The sequence below is a fragment of the Chiloscyllium punctatum genome, chromosome 18 (genome assembly GCF_047496795.1).
Source record: "Chiloscyllium punctatum isolate Juve2018m chromosome 18, sChiPun1.3, whole genome shotgun sequence".
Lineage (NCBI taxonomy): Eukaryota > Metazoa > Chordata > Chondrichthyes > Orectolobiformes > Hemiscylliidae > Chiloscyllium > Chiloscyllium punctatum.
This window is the reverse complement of record NC_092756.1, coordinates 93,618,407-93,637,403: the sequence shown is the minus strand read 5'-3', so window position 1 is coordinate 93,637,403 and position 18,997 is coordinate 93,618,407. Positions and strand designations below refer to the sequence as shown.

Below are 18,997 nucleotides of genomic sequence, written 5' to 3'. Positions count from 1 at the left end.
TCAAGCCTACCACCATCATCTCATTATATCCACATTCCCTTAAATGATGTAGACCTGGGAACCTTGAATCTTTTCAAGGTTATGAAGTAAAGATTCATTCCAGGTCAAACAGGAGATTAGTAATGTTCCGCTATGTGATCAGGCCAAATCTGGCTCTGAAAGAGTTAATGCTGTTGAAACCTAGGGTATTACACAATACATTAGCCACACTGCACAAACAAGCCTCCCGTAGCGTCTCCAGGCGTTGTGTTGCCATGGTGATTGTTGTGCTTCGGTGTTGGGTTTTGATACAGGGAGAGGAGAGTTAGGCCAGGTCTGATTCTTTCCGGCCTCTTACTCCCTACAGTTCCTCAGCAAGGCTGGAGATCCAAACCTTTCTATGTCTTTGAGAGGCAAATTCCTGAGGATCTCTTTGTAGGGAGGGGGAAGTGGTCAGTGAAGGTGAGGCCTTAAGTCTCATCTTCCTCAGCTTTCTCATCAAGGAAGATTCAAGCAGATGGGTAGTGCCTCCCTAAGGCTAGGTAGGGTAGAATCATAGAATCCCTGCAGTGTGGAAACTGGCCATTTGGCCCATCAGGTCCACACTGACCCTCTGAAGAACATCCTTCCAGATCCACCCTCCTATTCCATCCCTGTATTTCCCATGGCTGACCCACTTGGCCTGCATGTCCCTGGACACTATGGGGCAATTTAACCCAACATTTGGACTGTACTAGGAAATCAGACCAGTCAGAGGAAACCCACGCAGACATGGGGAGAACATACAAACTCCACATGCGCACAGTCATCTGAGGGTGAAATTGGACCTGGAGTCCTGGTGCTGTGAGGCAGCAGTGCTAACCACCGAGCCACCCTACAGTAATCGCACAAACGTTTCTGGCTACAGGTTTCTGGATGGGACTGCAGGGTTTGCGGAGTTCTGAACAAGGGTCAGCAGACTCGAAAAATTAACGCTGTTATCTCTCTCCATGTCTGCTGCCAGACCTGCGGCCTTTCTCCAGCAATTTCTCAGTTTTGTTTCAGATCTCCAGCAGCCGTGGTTTCTTGTCTTATTCTGGGGTTGGCTTCCTGCAGGGAGAATGACATTATTTGGCGTGAGCCACGTCTCAAGTCTTCCCTCGAGGCGCCCCTCCAGTGACCTGAGCACAAAAATGTGCTGAAACTCTGGCACCAGTAGCGAGGGAGCACCGCACTGTTAGTGGGGGAGGGCGGGGCTAACCTTTGGATGAAGAGGCCAAATGAAGACCCCCCCCCCCACCACAGCCTGCCCTCTCAAGCAGACATCAAAGATTTTTGATTTGATTCGATTTATTAATGTCACGTGTACCGAGGTACAGTGAAAAGTTTGGTTTTTTGGGCAGATCATACAATGCAAAGATCATAGGGTGATAGATCAGAGCAAGAAATATCAAATTGCAGCTGCAGAGACAGTGCACAAAAAGCAAGATCAACATGAGATTTGAAATTTGAGAGGTCCATTCGGCGGTCTAATAACAGCAAGGAAGAAGCTGTTCTTGAACCTCTGCCACCTCTTCAAAGGAAGGTCTCACTTGTGCTCAGGCTCAATATTTATCCAGGGCGGAGGTGAGTACTGCAGATGCTGGAGATTAGAATCAAGATTAGAGTGGTGCTGGAAAAGCACAGCAGAGCAGGCAGCATCCGAGGAGCAGGAAAATCAACGTTTCAGGCAAAAGCCCTTCATCAGGAATCATGAGGATCATTCCTGATGAAAGGCTTTTGTTTGAAACATCGATTTTCCTGCTCCTCGGATGCTGCCTGACCTGCTGTGCTTTTCCAGCACCACTCTAATCTTGACTTCAATATTTATCCTTCTGCCAAGCATCACAGAAACAAATTACCTGGGTCAGTACCTCTTTGTTTGTGCAATCTTGTGGACAGATCAGCTGCTGCTGTATTGCAGCAATGTTTCCACTTTAAATCATCATCGCCAGGTCAAAAATGTTTTTCTAACTCACTCCAAGGTGATGGAAGGCATCGATGCAAAAGCCAAATCTTTTGTCTTTTCATATTTTTAGAAACAAAACGTTTGAACTGTGATTTATATATCATTTAAAATCCAATCTCTCATTAAACTTGAAACTAAATTACAAGCTGGCAGATGAAAATGAGTTGCATTCAATATAAAAGTGATGAGATATCTGACATTACTATTGCCATGACTCTAGGCCTCTGGGATTTCGATTCAAATTGGAGTGGGGCAAAAATGTTGGACTGAGAATTGCATCTGTCTGAAGGGACTGTGCATGAAATGAATTAGTACAATGTCAACAACTTCAGCAGCAAGTCTCTTGTGACCTTGCCATCTTTTCCGCCGACCTTGACTATCTTTAATCCTGCAACTGACCAAAGGAAAAAAGAGAAGGAAATTTTAAAGTTTAAGTGTCCCAATTCCCTGGTTGCCACTTGTCACTGATTCATTTGTTCCGCTACATTTTCTCTTGTGTGTTGTTGTTCTTGCATCCATCTATCCTCCATCACGGGTCACCAGGGAGACACTGAGTTCCAGGTGATGTCACCCTTGCTTGGAGTATGAGGGAGAGGCTTAGCTGAGATATCAGTGGAGGTGGAAGGCATTCACTGTTGGAGTATAAGCCTCCAAATATTACAGTGGGGAGCAGGCTTCCTGGACACAGTGATTCCTTAACCCCACAGGGGTTAGTCACGGCTGCATTGATGAAAGTTCACGCCTTCTTGGGTTGAAACAGAAAGAAACATTGGAGAAGCCGATTCCCTTAGAGTGTTTGGGAGGAGATTCGATTGAGGCGTGCAAGATTGCTGTAAGCTAGATGAAGAAAAGCTTGTTCTCACCACAAGGACTGGAGACACAGGTTTGAAACTTTGAGTGTGCGTGTGAGACACAGTGGGCAATAGGGTGGAGACGAGTGGAAGATTTGTTCTACGCAGGAGTGCTATTGACTCTGGAACCCATGAGGCTGATGGAAGCTGAGGTGATAAAAAATGAGAGGGATGTACAGGAAAGGGAATTGATAGGACTGGGGAGTCCGGGAGGGGGAAATGGGTTTGAACTGATTGTTCGACGGAGAGCTGGGAAAGGCCTCTTCTGCTGGAATGATTACTCTGATGGGTTAGGTAGGCTTTTTGCAGTGAGAAACAGAGTTAACCCATTGAGGTTGATGACCTTCCATCAAAACCCATGTGCGAGAGAATTATTTTGGAATGGCAGCAGAATTGGGGAGCTTTAGTTCTACAGAGGGACTGAAGAAACTGGGCTTGTTGCCCTTAGGGGCAGAAGTGGGGAAAAGGAGATTTAACAGAGGTATTCAAAATTTTGAGAGGCTTCGGTCGGGCAAGTGAGGGGAAACTGTTTCCATTAACAGGAGAGTCATTAACCAGGTGTCACAAATACAAGGTCATTGGCAAAAAATGGGAGATGAGGAGAAATTTATTTACAACTTGGTGAGGGCAGCAGATGCTGAAAAATCAGAGTCGATAAAGTGTGGCGCTGGAAAAAGCAAAGCAAGTCAAAGCAGCAGTGTCGACGTTTTGGATGGGACCCTTCATCAGGACTCCTGATACCCGAAACATCGACTCTCCTGCTCCTCTGACGCTGTTTGGTCAGCTATGCCTTTTCTAACTCCACATTTTATCAAAGTTTATTTACATTCAGGAAGGCTGTCTCTAAGGGGTAGTGGAAGCAGATTCACCAGGGACTTTCAAATGACTTGAATAAGTATTTGGAAAACAGATAAATGCAAGTCTATGAGAAAGGAGCTGAGGACTGGGGCTCTATCAAAGAGCTATCACAGGCGCAGTGGGCTGAATGGCCTTAAATGTTTCATATTGGTATAGGGGAGTGGTTAACAGTGAAGTAGTGGAAATGCTACTGAACTGAGCTATTAATCCTGAGATCAACTAGGAGAAAGTGAGGACTGCAGATGCTGGAGACCAGAGTTGAAAAATGTGTTGCTGGAAAAACACAGCAGGCCAGGCAGCATCCGAGGAGCAGGAGAATCGACGTTTCGGGCATAAGCCCTTCTTCAAGAATGAGGCTGGTATGCCAAGTGAGCTGAGATAAAAGGTAGGGGGGAATTTAGGGGAGGGGTGCTGGGAATACGATGGGTGGAAGGAGGTGAGGGTGAGGGTGATAGGCCGGAGAGGGGGTGGGGGCAGAGAGGTCGGGAAGAAGATTGCGGGTCAAGAGGGCGGTGCTGAATCCGGGGGTTGGTATAAATCAGTAACCACTGACACTTAGAATTTTTTTGGGTTGGTACAAATCAGTAACCAGCGACACTTAGAATTTTTTCGGGTTAGTATAACTCAGTAACCAGTGACACTTAGAATTTATTCGAGTTGGCATAAATCAGTAACCACTGACACTTAGAATTTTTTCGGGTTGGTATAAATCAGTAACCAGCGACACTTAGAATTTTTTCGGGTTAGTATAACTCAGTAACCAGTGACACTTAGAATTTTTTCGGGTTGGCATAAATCAGTAACCACTGACACTTAGAATTTTTTCGGGTTAGTATAACTCAGTAACCACTGACACTTAGAATTTTTTCGGGTTGGTATAAATCAGTAACCAGCGACACTTAGAATTTTTTCAGGTTAGTATAACTCAGTAACCAGTGACACTTAGAATTTTTTCGAGTCGGTATAAATCAGTAACCACTGACACTTAGAATTTTTTCGGGTCAGTACAAATCAGTAACCAGCGACACTTAGAATTTTTTCGGGTTAGTATAAATCAGTAACCACTGACACTTAGAATTTTTTCGGGTCGGTACAAATCAGTAATCAGCGACACTTAGAATTTTTTCGGGTTAGTATAACTCAGTAACCAGTGACACTTAGAATTTTTTCGAGTCGGCATAAATCAGTAACCACTGACACTTAGAATTTTTTCGGGTCAGTACAAATCAGTAACCAGCGACACAGAATTTTTTCGGGTTAGTATAAATCAGTAACCACTGACACTTGGAATTTTTTCGAGTTGGCATAAATCAGTAACCACTGACACTTAGAATTTTTTCGGGTCAGTACAAATCAGTAACCACTGACACTTGGAATTTTTTCGAGTTGGTATAAATCAGTAACCACTGACACTTGGAATTTTTTCGAGTTGGCATAAATCAGTAACCACTGACACTTAGAATTTTTTTGGGTTGGTACAAATCAGTAACCAGCGACACTTAGAATTTTTTCGGGTTAGTGAGGAGAAATTTATTTACAACTTGGTGAGGGCAGCAGATGCTGGAAAATCAGAGTCAATAAAGTGTGGCGCTGGAAAAAGCAAAGCAAGTCAAAGCAGCAGTGTCGACGTTTTGGATGGGACCCTTCATCAGGACTCCCGATACCTGAAACATCGACTCTCCTGCTCCTCTGATGCTGTTTGGTCAGCTATGCCTTTTCCAGCTCCAAATTTTATTAAAGTTTATTTACATTCAGGAAGGCTGTCTCGAAGGGGTAGTGGAAGCAGATTCACCAGGGACTTTCAGGGACCAACCCAACCGCTCCATGGCTGAACACTTTAACTCCCCCTCCCACTCCGCCAAGGGCATGCAGGTCCTTGGCCCCCTCCATCGCCAGACCCTGGCCACATGACACGTGGAGGAAGAGCGCCTCATCTTCCGCCTAGGAACCCTCCAACCACACGGGATGAATGTAGATTTCTCCAGCTTCCTCATTTCCCCTCCCCCCACCTTATTTCAGTCCCAACCCCTGGATTCAGCACTGCCCTCTTGACCTGCAATCTTCTTCCCGAGCTCTCTGCCCCCACCCCCTTTCCGGCCTATCACCCTCACCCTCACCTCCTTCCACCCATCGTATTCCCAGCACCCCTCCCCCAAATTCCCTCCCCCCTACCTTTTATCTCAGCTCACTTGGCACACCAGCCTCATTCCTGAAGAAGGGCTTATGCCCGAAACGTCGATTCTCCTGCTCCTCGGGTGTTGCCTGGCCTGCTGTGTTTTTCCAGCAACACACTTTTCAACTATTAATCCTGAGAGTCAGGCTAATGCTTTGGTAACATGGATTCGAATCTAGAATTTCAGTGTGGAAGCCGGCCATTCGGCCCATAAAGTCCACACCAACCTACCCTAATCCTGGACACCATGGGGCAATTTAGCATGGCCAATCCGCCTAATCTGTACATCTTTGGACTGTGGGAGGAAACCAAAGCACCCAGACGGCACTGGGAGAACGTGCAAACTCCACACAGATGATTTTCCGAGGCTGGGATCGAACTGAGTCCCTGGTGCTGTGAGGCTGTAGTACTAACCATTGAGCCACCATGCTGCCCCAGTGTCACACATAGGTATCTCATAGAATTTGCATTCAATTAATAAATTTGGAATATAAAGCTTGTCAGTACCATAAATTGCTCTAAAAATAAAACTCTGGTTCCCTTCTGTAACAGTTGGGGCTGGAGTACATGATTTCCTCACAAAAGAATATGTTAATTTTAATTTGATCAGTTTATTTTGATGTTTTGATTTATGTGACAGTGCCCCTTAGCTGCTGACACTGACTTGCTTTGATTTGTTCATTCCGTGATCGTGAAAAGGGAAATAGAGAGAAACTCTGTCCCTTTAGCTCAATCACCAGGGCCACAATTTTAGGGTAAGAAGCAGGAGATTTCGAGGGGAGTTGAGAAAAAAAATGTTTTGACTCATATCTAGAACTCTCTGATGAAAAGGGTACTTGAGACAAGAATCTTCAAGACATTTAAGAACTATTAGGGATGAATTGCCATAGCATTGGAAATTAGGATTAGAATAGATGGCACAGATACAATGGACCGAAGGGCCACTTTCTGTGCTGCAAAAGCGCTATGACTCTAAGAATATTTTCAGTGCAAATATTATTTGTCAGTAGCTAGATCTAGAAGACTGTGTTGATCTCAGCACTCTCCATGATATGCTGTTATATCCTGATTAAATCCAGTCGGGGTTTGGGGGAATGGGATGAGGTCTCACTCCTGATCCCAATGCCATCTGGAAAGTCAGTTGTCAATTCTTTTTTTAGTTATAGAGTACAGCACAGAAGCAGACCCTTCAGTCCAACTCATCCATGCTGACCAGGTATCCTAATTTAATAAAGGCCCCTTTGCCAGCACTTGGCTCAAAACCCTCTAACCCCTTCCTATTCATATACCCATTCAGATGCCTTTTAAATGTTGTAATTGTACCAGCCTCCAACACTTCCTCTGGCAGCTCATTCCATACATGCACCACCCTTTGCGAGAAAAAGTTGCCCCTTAGTCCCTTTTAAATCTTTCCCTTCTTATCCAAAACCTATACCCTCTAGTCTGGACCCAATTCCCCCCCACCCCAGGGAAAGACTTTGTCTATTTACCCTATCCATGCCCCTCATGAGTTTATGGTCACCCCTCAGCCTCTGACGCTCCAGGGAAAACAGCCCCAGCCTTTTCAGCCTCTCCCTATAGCTCAAACCCTCCAACCCTGGCAACATCCTTGTAAATCTTTTCAAATTTTCTTAAATTATTCATTCATGAGATGAAGGCGTCACTAGCTAGAGCAGCATTTATTGCCCATTCCAAAATAACCAGAGGGCATTTAAGAGTCAACCACATTGCTGTGGGTCTGGAGTCATACGTAGGGATGGCAGTTTCCTCCCCTGAAGGACATTAGTGAACCAGGTGGGTTTTTCCAACAATCAACATCATTAGATTCTTAATTTCAGATTTTTACTGAATTCAAATTCCACCATCTGCCATGGCAGGATTTGAACTTGTCCCTCCAGAACTTTAGCTGAGTCTCTGCATTAACAGTCCCGTGATAATTCCACTAGGCCATTGCCTCCCCAATTCTGAACAGAATAAAGCAGAAATATATTTCTCCTTGCTCCACATTTTGTCAATCCTTCCCAGATAGCAGCAGGGTGACCTTTACAACATTCTAGTTCAGTGGGACTGATGGACAAAGTCTCTCGATCAGGATTTCTCGAGATGACTTCTCTTAAAGTTCCCCTCCGTCCCATCAGCCATCACTGTGTTACCGTATTCTCGACATTGAGAAACAGTGCCGAAAGAGTGTCGCACTGTCGGAGCTGCCGACGTTTCGGTTGAGCCTTTAAAGCTGGGGTCCTGGCTGTCCCAACAACTTCTACTAGTCAGAAGAAGAGTTCTTCCTCTGCTGTCCTTGGGCCATTACCTAACCCCCGATGCTGTTACCCCAAAATGGGCTGAATGGTCTCAAATAGGGAGAGATTGGCAAAGCAGGCTGGTAATCCAGGGGCCCAGGCTAATATTCTTGGGAGAAGTGGGTACTGCAGATGCTGGAGATCAGAGTCAAGTTTAGAGTGGTGCTGGAAAAGCACAGCAGGTCAGGCAGCATATGAGGAGCAGAAGAATCGACATTTTGGGCAAAAGCCGTTCATCCTGATGAAAGATTTTCCCACTCCTTGGATGCTGCCTGACCTGCTGTGCTTTTCCAGCACCACTCTAATCTTGACTCTAATATTCTGGGGACACTAACCAATCAGGGAGCTTGCTGTACACAAATTGGCCACTGTGATTCCTACTGTCCAAACTTCAAAAGCATGCTGTGGGCTATGAGGGGTTGGATATGGCACGGTGGCTCAGTGGTTAGCACTGCTGCCTCACAGCGCCAGGGACCTGGGTTTGATTCCCATCTTGGGCAACTGTCTGTGTGGAGTTTGCACATTCTCCCCGAGTCTGCATGGATTCTCCTTTGGGTGCTCTGGTTTCCTTCTACAATCCAAAGATGTGCAGGTTAGGGTGGATTGACTCTGGTAAATTGCCCATCGTGTTCAGGGATGTGTAGGTTAAGGGCATTAGTCTGGCGAAATGTAGAGTGATAGGGGAATGTGTCTTAGTGGGTTACTCTTTTGAGGGAGAGTGTGAACTTGGGCTAAAGGGCCTGTTTCCACACTGTAGGAATTCTATGATTCCGAAGGTTTTGGAGGTGCTGTAGAAATGCAGGTTGTTCCTTTTAGTCTTTAGTCACCCATTAATGGAATCCATCAGTGTGAATGCCAAAGGTATCCTTCCAGGAGAGATGATCACCTCATGGTTTTACTGCTGGACGGTTAATGCAGAGTCCTAGGTGATGTTCTGGGGACTTGGTTTGGATCCTGCCATGGCAGATGGTGGAATTTGAATTAAATGAAAATCTGGAATGAAGGGTCTAACAATGACCGTGAAACCATTGCCGATTGTGAGAAAAAAGCCATCTAGCTCACTCATATCTTTTCTGGAGGGGAAACTGCCATCCTTACCTGGTCTGGCTGATATGTGAGTGGTATGGAGTGTCAGGGACCTGGGTTCAATTCTACCCTTGAGCGATTGCCTGTGTGGAGTTTGTACATTCTCCCCGTGTCTGCGTGGGTTTCTTCCCAAATGATGTGCAGGTTAGGCTGGATTGGCCATGGGAAATGCAGGGTTACAGGGATAGAGTCGAGGGTGGGGGGATGCTCTTTGGTGGATCGGTGTGGACCGGCCAAATGGCCTGCTTCCACGCAGTAGGGGATTCTCTTACAACATTTAAAAGGCATCTGGGTGGGTATATGAATAGGAAGGGTTTAGAGGGATATGAGCCAAGGGCTGGCAAATGGGATTAGATTGTTTCGGATATCTGGTCGGTATGGACAAGTTGGACTGAAGGGTCTGTTTCCATGCTGTACACCTCCATGACCTTTAACTGCCCTCTGGGCAATTAGAGATAGGTAATAAAGGCTGGCCTGGCCAGTGATGCTTTCATTGTATGAGTGAGTTTAAAAAAAGGATATGATGCTAGAATTGCAATACGGAGCGATCCATTATTGTGTCTGGTCTTCCTCCATCTTAGGCCCTCAGGGTGTCAAGAAACCACAGGGTCGGGTCCAAGGGGATAGCCACAGCACCATGAGTCCCTGGGTGCACTTGGTCCCTGCAATGCTGCTGTGCAGCCTCTCCTCTGTCTCTGTGGCCCCCTCAACTGGCTACACCAGCGTCACCATGTTCTTCACTGTCAACACCACTGTCTATTCCACTCCGAGAGCTTCAAGCAGTTCCTCAGTCAATGAGAGCACGACGTCAAACCAGACTGAGGCCTCCCCAAGGAACGCTACCGTCCCTCTTGATGGCTCCTCCACCACCGACAGCCAGATGCCACCCAGCACCGAGGGGCCACGCGACACACCCCCAGCGGTGCAAACCGAGAGCTCCGGGATTGGGATGGACACCACCGTGAGGCCGACCGGTCAGAACACAGAGCCTTGGCCTACTCCTCATGGGCCTGAGGAGACTCCACCGTCCACTACCCCGTCCAGGATGTCCAGTGGATCCCCACCCACTCAGACTGGAGCACTGGCAGGAACCACTTGGGAAACCGGGCACCTCTCTTGTGAACCCTCCGCTGTTCCAGGTTAAGTGCCATTTTGTTTGGGGGCCATTTTAAGTTCAATCGAACTTGCATTTTCCTAGCACCTTTTATCACCTCGGGATGGCTCAAAGTGCTTTTACAACCAATGATGTATGCTCATTGCTGCGTAAGTTAGAAGGAGTGGCTGTCAATTTGCACACAGCAAGCTCCCATAAATAGCAATGTGCACATTCATTACAAGAACTGGAGCAGGAGTTGGCCATTCAGCCCCTTGAGTCTGCTTCGTTATTTAATATGATCATATCTGGTCCCATCTCAGCCTCAACCTCACTTTCCTGCCCATGCTCTATTGCTGGTCATTGTGTCATACAACACTGAATCAGACCCAACAAGTCCATGCAGACCATGTTCCCAACCTAAACTAGTCCCACCTGCCTGCTCCTGGCCCATATCCCTTCAAACCTTTCCGATTCATGGACTTATCCAAATGTCTTCTAAATGTCATGACCGTACCTGCATCCACCACTTCCTCTGGAAGTTCATTTCACACATGAACCACTCTCTGTGTAAAAACATTGCTCCCATGTCCTTTTTAAAACTTCCTCTTCTCACCTTAAAAATATGTCCTCCCTAGCTTTGAACTCCTCCAACTCTAGGGAAGAGATGCTTGTCATTCGCCTTATCTATGCCCCTCATGATTTTACAAATATGTGTAAGGTTAACCCTCAACCTCCTACGGTCCAGTGAAAAAAATCGCAGCCTGTCCAGCCTCACATTTATAACTCAAAACCTCCATTCCTGGCAACATCCTGGTAAATCCTTTCCAATTTAATAATATCCTTGCTATAACAGGGTGTCCAGAACTGCACACTGGACTCCAGAAGAGGCCTCACCAACATCCTGTACAACCTCAACATGGCGTCCCAACTCCTATACTCAAAACAATGAAGGAAAGCATGCTAAACGTCTTCTTAACCACTTTGTCACCCTGTGACACAAATTTCAAAGAATAACGTGTCTGAACCCCTCGGTCTCTCTGTTCTACAACACTATCCAAAGCCCTACTATAATTGTAAAAGTCCTGCCCTTGTTTGTTTTACCAAAATGCGATACTTCACATTTATCCAAATTGAATTCCGTCTGCCATTCCTCAGCCCATTCACCCAATTGATCAGATCTATTCACAACCTTAGGTAACATTCTTCACTGTTCACTGTTCACCTATTTTGGTGTCATCTGGAAATTTTCTAACCATACCACCACCCCACCAAACACCTCGATCCCGCGCCCTCCCCCACCACCATCAGCCATCATTTCTCAAGTGAGACAGAAGCCATTTGGTTCTCTGGGACAGTGGTGACTTCGCCTTTACGAATTAACCTAGGAGGTGAGCCACAGGTCCTCATCTGATTCTTTGGCCCATAATTCCTTACAGCAGGTATATGTGTGTGTGAGTATGTGTGTGTGTCAGTATGAGTTTGTGTGTGTGTGTGTGAGAGAGAGTTTGTGTGAGAAAGAGAGTGTATGCAGCAACCTGACCAATGATCCCTCATTGTAAGGGATTACCCCACACGTTGAATCCCATATTCTTGAGGATGGCACAGGGAGACTCTGCCAGGTAAGCTTCAGTGATTGGAGCCAGTCTGGGTTGTCCAACGGCATTGTTGTGACTCAACAAGGTAAGTGGTGGGTTTGAGATGATTTTAATCCTCATCCTTTGCTTCCCACTAATCATGGCGTCCATATCACCCATCTTCCTGCTCTCTCTTGTGTTGAAACACATCTCCAGGTCTCACTGGCTACCTCCTCACCCCTAACTCTCACGGTCACAATTCCCCACCCCGCCCCCAATGATCACAGTCACCCTGGGAGAGGGAACGGATCCTGATTTGATTGAACCTAATGCTGTGTCCCCTTTGGGTCACAGAGAGACTCCTGTGATGTCGAGATGGTGAGCATTGTTACACCATAAAGACTGGGTGCTGGCTGTGAAACTCGATTGGGTGGACTCTGAGATCTAACGGTCACGATAGCCTGTAAGGGGAAAGGTCTCCGGTCGCAAGGCAAGAGGTAAATCAGGGAAAGGTTTGGGTTGGTGGTGACGTGAGATTATCACTGGACTGTCATTTCAGAGAAAGGGGTTTGAATCCCACCAAGATAGATGGCAAAATCCAAAATCTAAAAACAATGAAAAGTTAATTTAACGATGAATTGTTAAAAACTTATTTCTTTTATTCACTGGGTGAATATTCAGCTAGGCTAGGCCAATGTTGATTGCCCATCCCTAATTGCTCAGATGTCAGTTAAGAGTCAACCATGTTGCTGTGGGTGTGGAGTCACATGCAGGCCAGACCAGGTAAAGGTGATAGTTTCCTTCCATAAAGGGCATTCATCAGCCAGATGGGTTTTCCCCCAACAATTAACAATGTTTCTAATAATTAGCAATGGTTTCATGGTCATCATTAGATTCTTAACTCCAGATTTTTATTGAATTCCAATTCCATTCTATTTGAACTTGGGGCCCCAGAACATTACCTGGGTCTCTGGATTAACAGTTCAACGACAATACCACTAGGCCACTGCCTTCCCTTGATTCATTGATATCCTTTAGGAAAGAAAATTGCCATCCTTCCTTGGTCTAGCCTCCAGATCCACAGCAATATAGCTAATTCAGCTGCTCAGTTCAAGGGCTTTTATTCATTCATTCGATGAATAATCGGCTAGGTTAGAGTTTATTGCCCAGAGGGCAGTTAAGAGTCAACCACGTTGCTGGAGTCACATGTAGGCCACACCAGGTAAAGACAGCAGTTTCCTTCCCTAAAGGACATTAGTGAACCAGATGGGTTTTTCCTGGTCATCATGAGACTCTTAACTCCAGATTTTTTATTGAATTCAACTTCCACCATGGTGGGATTTGAACCCAGAATATTAACTAGGTCTCTGGATTAACGGTCCAGCGCTAATACCACTAGGCCATCACCTCGCCTTAACAAACTGGAAATTATTGCCTATGAGGGTGATGGAAACTGAAACAATAAGTCATTTCTGGACGAAGTCAGATGGGCACACAAGGTTAAACAAACTTGAAAGACTATGGGGATAGAGATTGGGACTGCTCCGAATACTGTGCAGGGGAGCTTGCACTGAATTAATGAACTGAATGGCCATTCTCTGCCATAATTCCTCTGTGAGCGTAAGTCTTTGGGAGGCTGAAAGATGATCTTGAGAGATGATTGACATTGTGACTTTGGTTTTAGGACAGAACAACCCGGAAACCAAGAAGAAGGGACAGTTTGGGAAAACACTGGGGATTTTCATTGGTTTAGCGGTTGTCCTGCTTCTGGTGTTCGGGCTGGTCTACTTGATCTACAACAGGACTCAAAAGGATGACCCGTTCTCACACCAAAGGCTCTACAACAGCGACCCAGGTATGAGAGAACTGGCCAGGCTACAAAATTGGGCCTGTGCCTCCAGGCTTTTACCACATTGGGTTGCCAACTCTGGCTTTGGGGGGTGGGGGGAGTAGTGTCGAGGTAGCGTCATTGCCCTCGTAATGCAGGCTGCCAGACCAACGTCTTATGGTCAGAGGTTCGAATCCCACCGTGGTAGGGTTATGCTGTGGGGAGAGAGGGTGGAACAAGGCATTGGTGAGCCTGGGAAGGGGAGTGGCTCCCAGCTGGCATTGCTTTGACCCCAATGTCCAGTCTGTCAATCAAGCACTGACCTCTTTGATAAAAGGACAGCCTCCACCCCAGCAATATGTCAAGCTGACCTTGGGGTACTCTGCCACCATGATGTGGGCTTTTTGCCTTCAGTGGGGATAACCAGACAAAACTTGTGTTACCTCCTGTGACACAAGAACTGGACACTGCTAATATAGGACAACGGTTGTATATTTTTGGCAGTACAAACCTGATAGGCCAAAGGGTCTTTCCTCTGTACTGAATGATTCTAATGGGTGGTTATCGCAGCCTGTTGTTAGGTAGGGAGGACATGGTGGCTCAGTGGTTAGTACTGCTGCCTTATAGTGCCAGGGAACTGGGTTCGATTCCAGCCTCAAATGACTGTCTGCATGGACTTTGCACAGTCTCCCCTTGTCTGTGTGGGTTTCCTTCAGGTGCTCCAGTTTCTTCCCACAGTCCAAAGATGAGCAAGTTGTGGTGGACTGGCCCTACTAAATTGCCCATAGTATCCGGGGATATGCAAACTAGGTGGGTTAGCCGTGGGAAATGCAGGGTTTATAGGGTGGGTCTGGGTGGGATGCTCTTTGGAAGGTCTGAATGGCTTGCTTCCACACTGTAGAGAATCCTCTAAAAAGGATAAGTCCTTTGGTGTCTGAGTTAATACTGAGCTATTTGGTTTCAAGCTTCAATCAGCACCTATCATGCTTCAAGTAGCCCCAGTTAAGATGGTCACTGAGACTCCCTACCCGTTGGGTTGTATTTCATGAGATGATGATGCTATCATGACCATGTCTCTTAAAGGTATACTGCATACTCTCTGTGAGAGAGAAGACTGCAACAGGATAGCAGCTATTGAGCTATCAGATCAGCCTGTAGATGGCCCTTTAAGTAGTCCTTAAGCAGCCACTTAAAAGTCTTTAATTAGTGGCTGGGCAGGAGGGTTGACCTTGGGCCTTCCTAGACAGGACTTAATTCTGGTGTAGGCGGGAAGGTTTTTCAACCAAGTCCCCCTGCCTCACTTAACACCTCCAAGAATAGAAGGTTTTGCCTGGTGTGTCAGATAGAGAGTGCAGTCCAAGTTTGGAGATGGCTGAGGTATTTTTACTTATGACAGCAGTTAAAGTAATGAGGCTCCAGTCACAGGAAGGGGACAATTGCATGTTGGAGATCTTTCACTATTTTTTTACTTATCACCTTGCTCCTAGTTCTTAGCCTTGATGTTACGGTGGAGCCCCCGGACCGGTTCTATGGGAGTCTGACGCCTGACCTTGGCCGAGAGGGTCAGGCGAACCATGTGACCTCACAGAAAGTGCTGAATCAGCCAATGGGGGAGGTGAAAAATCCAGCGTCTCCACCTCAAACCCACGACGAGATTCAGCTGAAACCAATGTCTGAAAGCTCAGTGAAGATATTTCTCTGAAATGTATTTTATGTTTTTCTTTAAACTCAGCAGCAATGGTGCAAATAAATATTATGCTAACTGTGACCATGGAGAGTGGCTAGTGTAATATTTAGTCAGGTCTGAGCTGCGAATGCTGTGTGACACCCCTCCACTGCCTGTTTTCTTCAATTTGTTCCTCAACATGCAGTAAAGTGTCCTCTCGTCTCTGATGCGGAAGGTTTCTTTTCCATTCATGGGATGAGGGAGGGCATTGCTGGAAAAGCCAACATTTGTTGCCCATCCCTAATTGCCCAGAGAGCAGTCACATTGCTGTGGGTCTGGAGTCACATGTAGACCAGGTAAGGGCTGCAGTTTCTTTCCCTGAAGGACATTAGTGACCCAGATGAGTTTTACCCCAACAATGGATTCACAGTCATCACTAAACTCTTAATTCCCAGATTTCCTTTTTTTTATTGAATTCAAATTCGACCATCTGCCCATGGTAGGATTTGAACCCGGGACCCCATGTCATTACCTGGGGTCTCTGGATTAACAGACCAGCGATAATCCCACTAGAACATTGCTTCCGTGAAAGGATTGTGAGTTCAAGTCTCACTCCAGTGACCTAGGAACAAAGGTCAAGGCTGACAATGCCAGGGTGTGCTGCACTACTGCAGGTGCTGACATTTAGATGAGAAAATCAGTGGAGGCCTTCCGAGATGGACATTTAAAAAATTATTTTGCGCTATTTCAGAGGAGAACACCAAAAAACGAATGAGGGTTTTATTTCATTGAGGGAACTTGCTTTGGGCAAATTGGTTCCCGGCACTTCCTACGTTATGACATGATTTGGAGGTGTCGGTGTTGGACTGGGGTGTACAAAGTTAAAAATCACACAACACCAGGTTATAGCCCAACAGGTTTATTTGGAAGCACTAGCTTCTACTCTGAAAGCTAGTGATTCCAAATAAACCTGTTGGACTATAACCTGGCGTTGTGTGATTTTTAACGACGTTACGATAGTGTCTGCACTTTCAAAGAACCTCGTTGGCTACAAAGCGCTTTGGTGCACCCTGTGTTTGGGAAAGGTGCTAATTAAATGCAAAATCAAAACTGAAAGAACGGACGGTGTAAATCAGAAACAAAAGCAGAAATTGCTGGAAAAACTCAGCAGGTCTGGCAGCAACTGTGGAGAAAAATCAGAGTTGATGTTTCGGGTCCGGTGAGGAAGAGTCACTGGACCTGAAACGTTAACTCTGATATCTCTCCACAGGTGCTGCCAGACCTGCTGAGCTTTTCCAGCAATTTCTGCTTTTGTTGTTGTTTCTGTATGAATGCAGTCTTTCATCCCTGACTTGTAGTAACTTGCTGCAGACACAAGATGGTGCAGGACACCCGTCCATCTGGTTCAAAGTGGCTGGAAACATATTGGCCCTGTAAATTATTCCACCAGATTCTAACCTCAAAGCTTATTTTAATTTTCAGAGGTAACAGCTGGTCAACCCTGAGACCATAAATCTTCTGCTTTTAACCAACAAAGTGGGGAATAAAATCAACAAAGAATTGATACTGGCAAATGACAGCGAATCTGCTTAGAGGCTGCATCTGAGTGGGATTAGGTCTCACATCAATCTCCATTCATTGCATCCTGCATGTGCCCAGTTCAATGGTTGTACAAACAATATTTAAAAGCTTTCCCCCTCCCCTACCGTTTAGCCCACTGTTTTCATCTCCTCCCCTGGGCTTCATCTGACAGATTATTTCCAACCTGCTCCCTCCCTCCCCTGAGCTTTGAGTTACACAATTACTGACCCGTGCTTGGTTTCACCAATATGTGGTGTTAAGAATTAAATATCACGCAAAGGATGTTCATTGAAAGCCTGGGCTGTCCGCCTTCTCTTGCTTGTTTTCTGCCTCTTCTGCTCACAATGGGGATGTGTAATGAACTCCTGAATCTCCAATTGTAACATGACCTGCAACATTTTCTACCCACTGTCTCTAATGTGGGCTATTGGACTGTAGAGACAATCAATTGGACTGTGGTCACGGTTGTAAGCATTTGAAAGGCTTAATAGAGTCATAACACGTGGAAACAGACCCTTTGATCCAACCAGTCCACGTCAACCACGTTCCCAAACTAAACTAGTCCCACTTGCCTTCATATCCCTCCAAACCTTTCCTACACATTTACTTATCCAAATGTCATTTAAACGCTATAATTCATCAGTTTCTCTGGCAGTTTGTTTCACACATGAACCAATCGGTGTAAAAAAAATGTAGTCCCTCATGTCCTTTTAAAATCTTTCTCCTTTCGCCTTTGTAATAATCCCCTTAGTTTTGAACTCCCCCACTTGAGGGAAAGGACCCTTGCTGTTCACCTTGTTATGCCCCTTGTGATTTTATAAGAGCCTTAAACATTACCTATATCGATGCTATATTGGGCAGCACAGTGGCTCAGTGGTTAGCACTGTTGCCTCAAGCGCTGGGGTTAGATTCCATCCTCGGGCAACTGTTTGTGCAGAGTTTGCACATTCTCCCCATGTCTATGACAGTTTCCTTCAGGTGTTCTGGCTTTCTCCCACAGTCCAAAGGTGGGCAGGTTAAATCGATTTGCCATGCTAAATTGCCCCCAGTGTTCAGGGATGTGTAAGCTAGGAGGATTAGCCATGGGGAATGTGGAGAAAGGGTGAGTTAGTGCAGACTCAATGGGATGAATGGCCTCTTTCTGCACTGTAGGGATCTATGATATCTAGATGTTTGGGATGAACCGCAAAAGACTTAGACTTATTATTAAGCCCACCTCATGTACTCTATAATGATATTTTTAATATCATTTTAACTTGTGGATGTAGGTTTGCTCGCTGAGTTGGAAGGTTCGTTTTCAGATGTTTCATCACCATGCTAGGTAACATCATCAGTGAGCCTCCCATGAAGCGTTGTTTGGAGGCTCACTGACGATGTTACTTAGCATGGTGACGAAACGTCTGAAAACGAACCTTCCAGCTCAGCGAGCAAACCTACATCCAGAACCTCAACAAATCTTCTCAAAACTCGCTAATTGTAACTTGTACCTAATTGCCAATTTGCAATAAACTCCAATTTTTTTAAGATATGGGCCTCTTCTCTTTTAACCAACAAGTGACTTTTTTTCTCCTATACCAGACCACTAGGCTGTATTCTACCCTATCCTAAAAGAAGGTGGTGGCAGCAATATTGCCCCACAGAACAATAGTGTGGACAGACTCTTACAACACAGTGGTAAGTGATGAGAGGATTACCCATCAAAATGTGTAGCCCAACATACACCTTCAACACTCTTTCCACCACCGGCAGCAAGGTGTACCATCAACAAGATGCAATTCACCAAGGCTCCTTTGACAGCACCTTCCAAACCCACAACACCTACCATCTAGAAGGACAGGCAGATACATAAGAACGCCACCCTCTGCAATTTTCCCTCCAAGCCACTCACCATCCTGACTTGGAAATATACCACCATTCCTTCAGTGCCACTGGGTCAAAATCCTGGATCTCCATCCCTAACGGCATCCCTAACACCACATGCAAGAAGGCAGCTCACCGCTATCTCTCCCAGGACAATTGGC

The 18,997-nt window shown here is 45.9% G+C and overlaps 1 protein-coding gene across 2 annotated transcripts; it reads left to right on the top strand.

Annotated features, from left to right (window-relative positions):
* Window positions 1-497: 497 nt before the first annotated feature.
* On the top strand, window positions 498-15,478 carry LOC140488972 (uncharacterized). 2 transcript variants are annotated; one of them, XM_072588201.1, is made up of 4 exons: window positions 498-1,584; window positions 9,813-10,370; window positions 13,586-13,756; window positions 15,217-15,478. In XM_072588201.1, the coding sequence occupies exons 2-4, from the start codon at window positions 9,869-9,871 to the stop codon at window positions 15,429-15,431; spliced, it is 888 nt and encodes a 295-aa protein (XP_072444302.1). In that variant the 5' UTR covers window positions 498-1,584; window positions 9,813-9,868; the 3' UTR covers window positions 15,432-15,478. The 2 variants fall into 2 exon arrangements, with proteins under 2 accessions (XP_072444302.1, XP_072444301.1); XM_072588200.1 differs by lacking the exon at window positions 498-1,584 and adding an exon at window positions 2,579-2,849.
* Window positions 15,479-18,997: the final 3,519 nt, after the last annotated feature.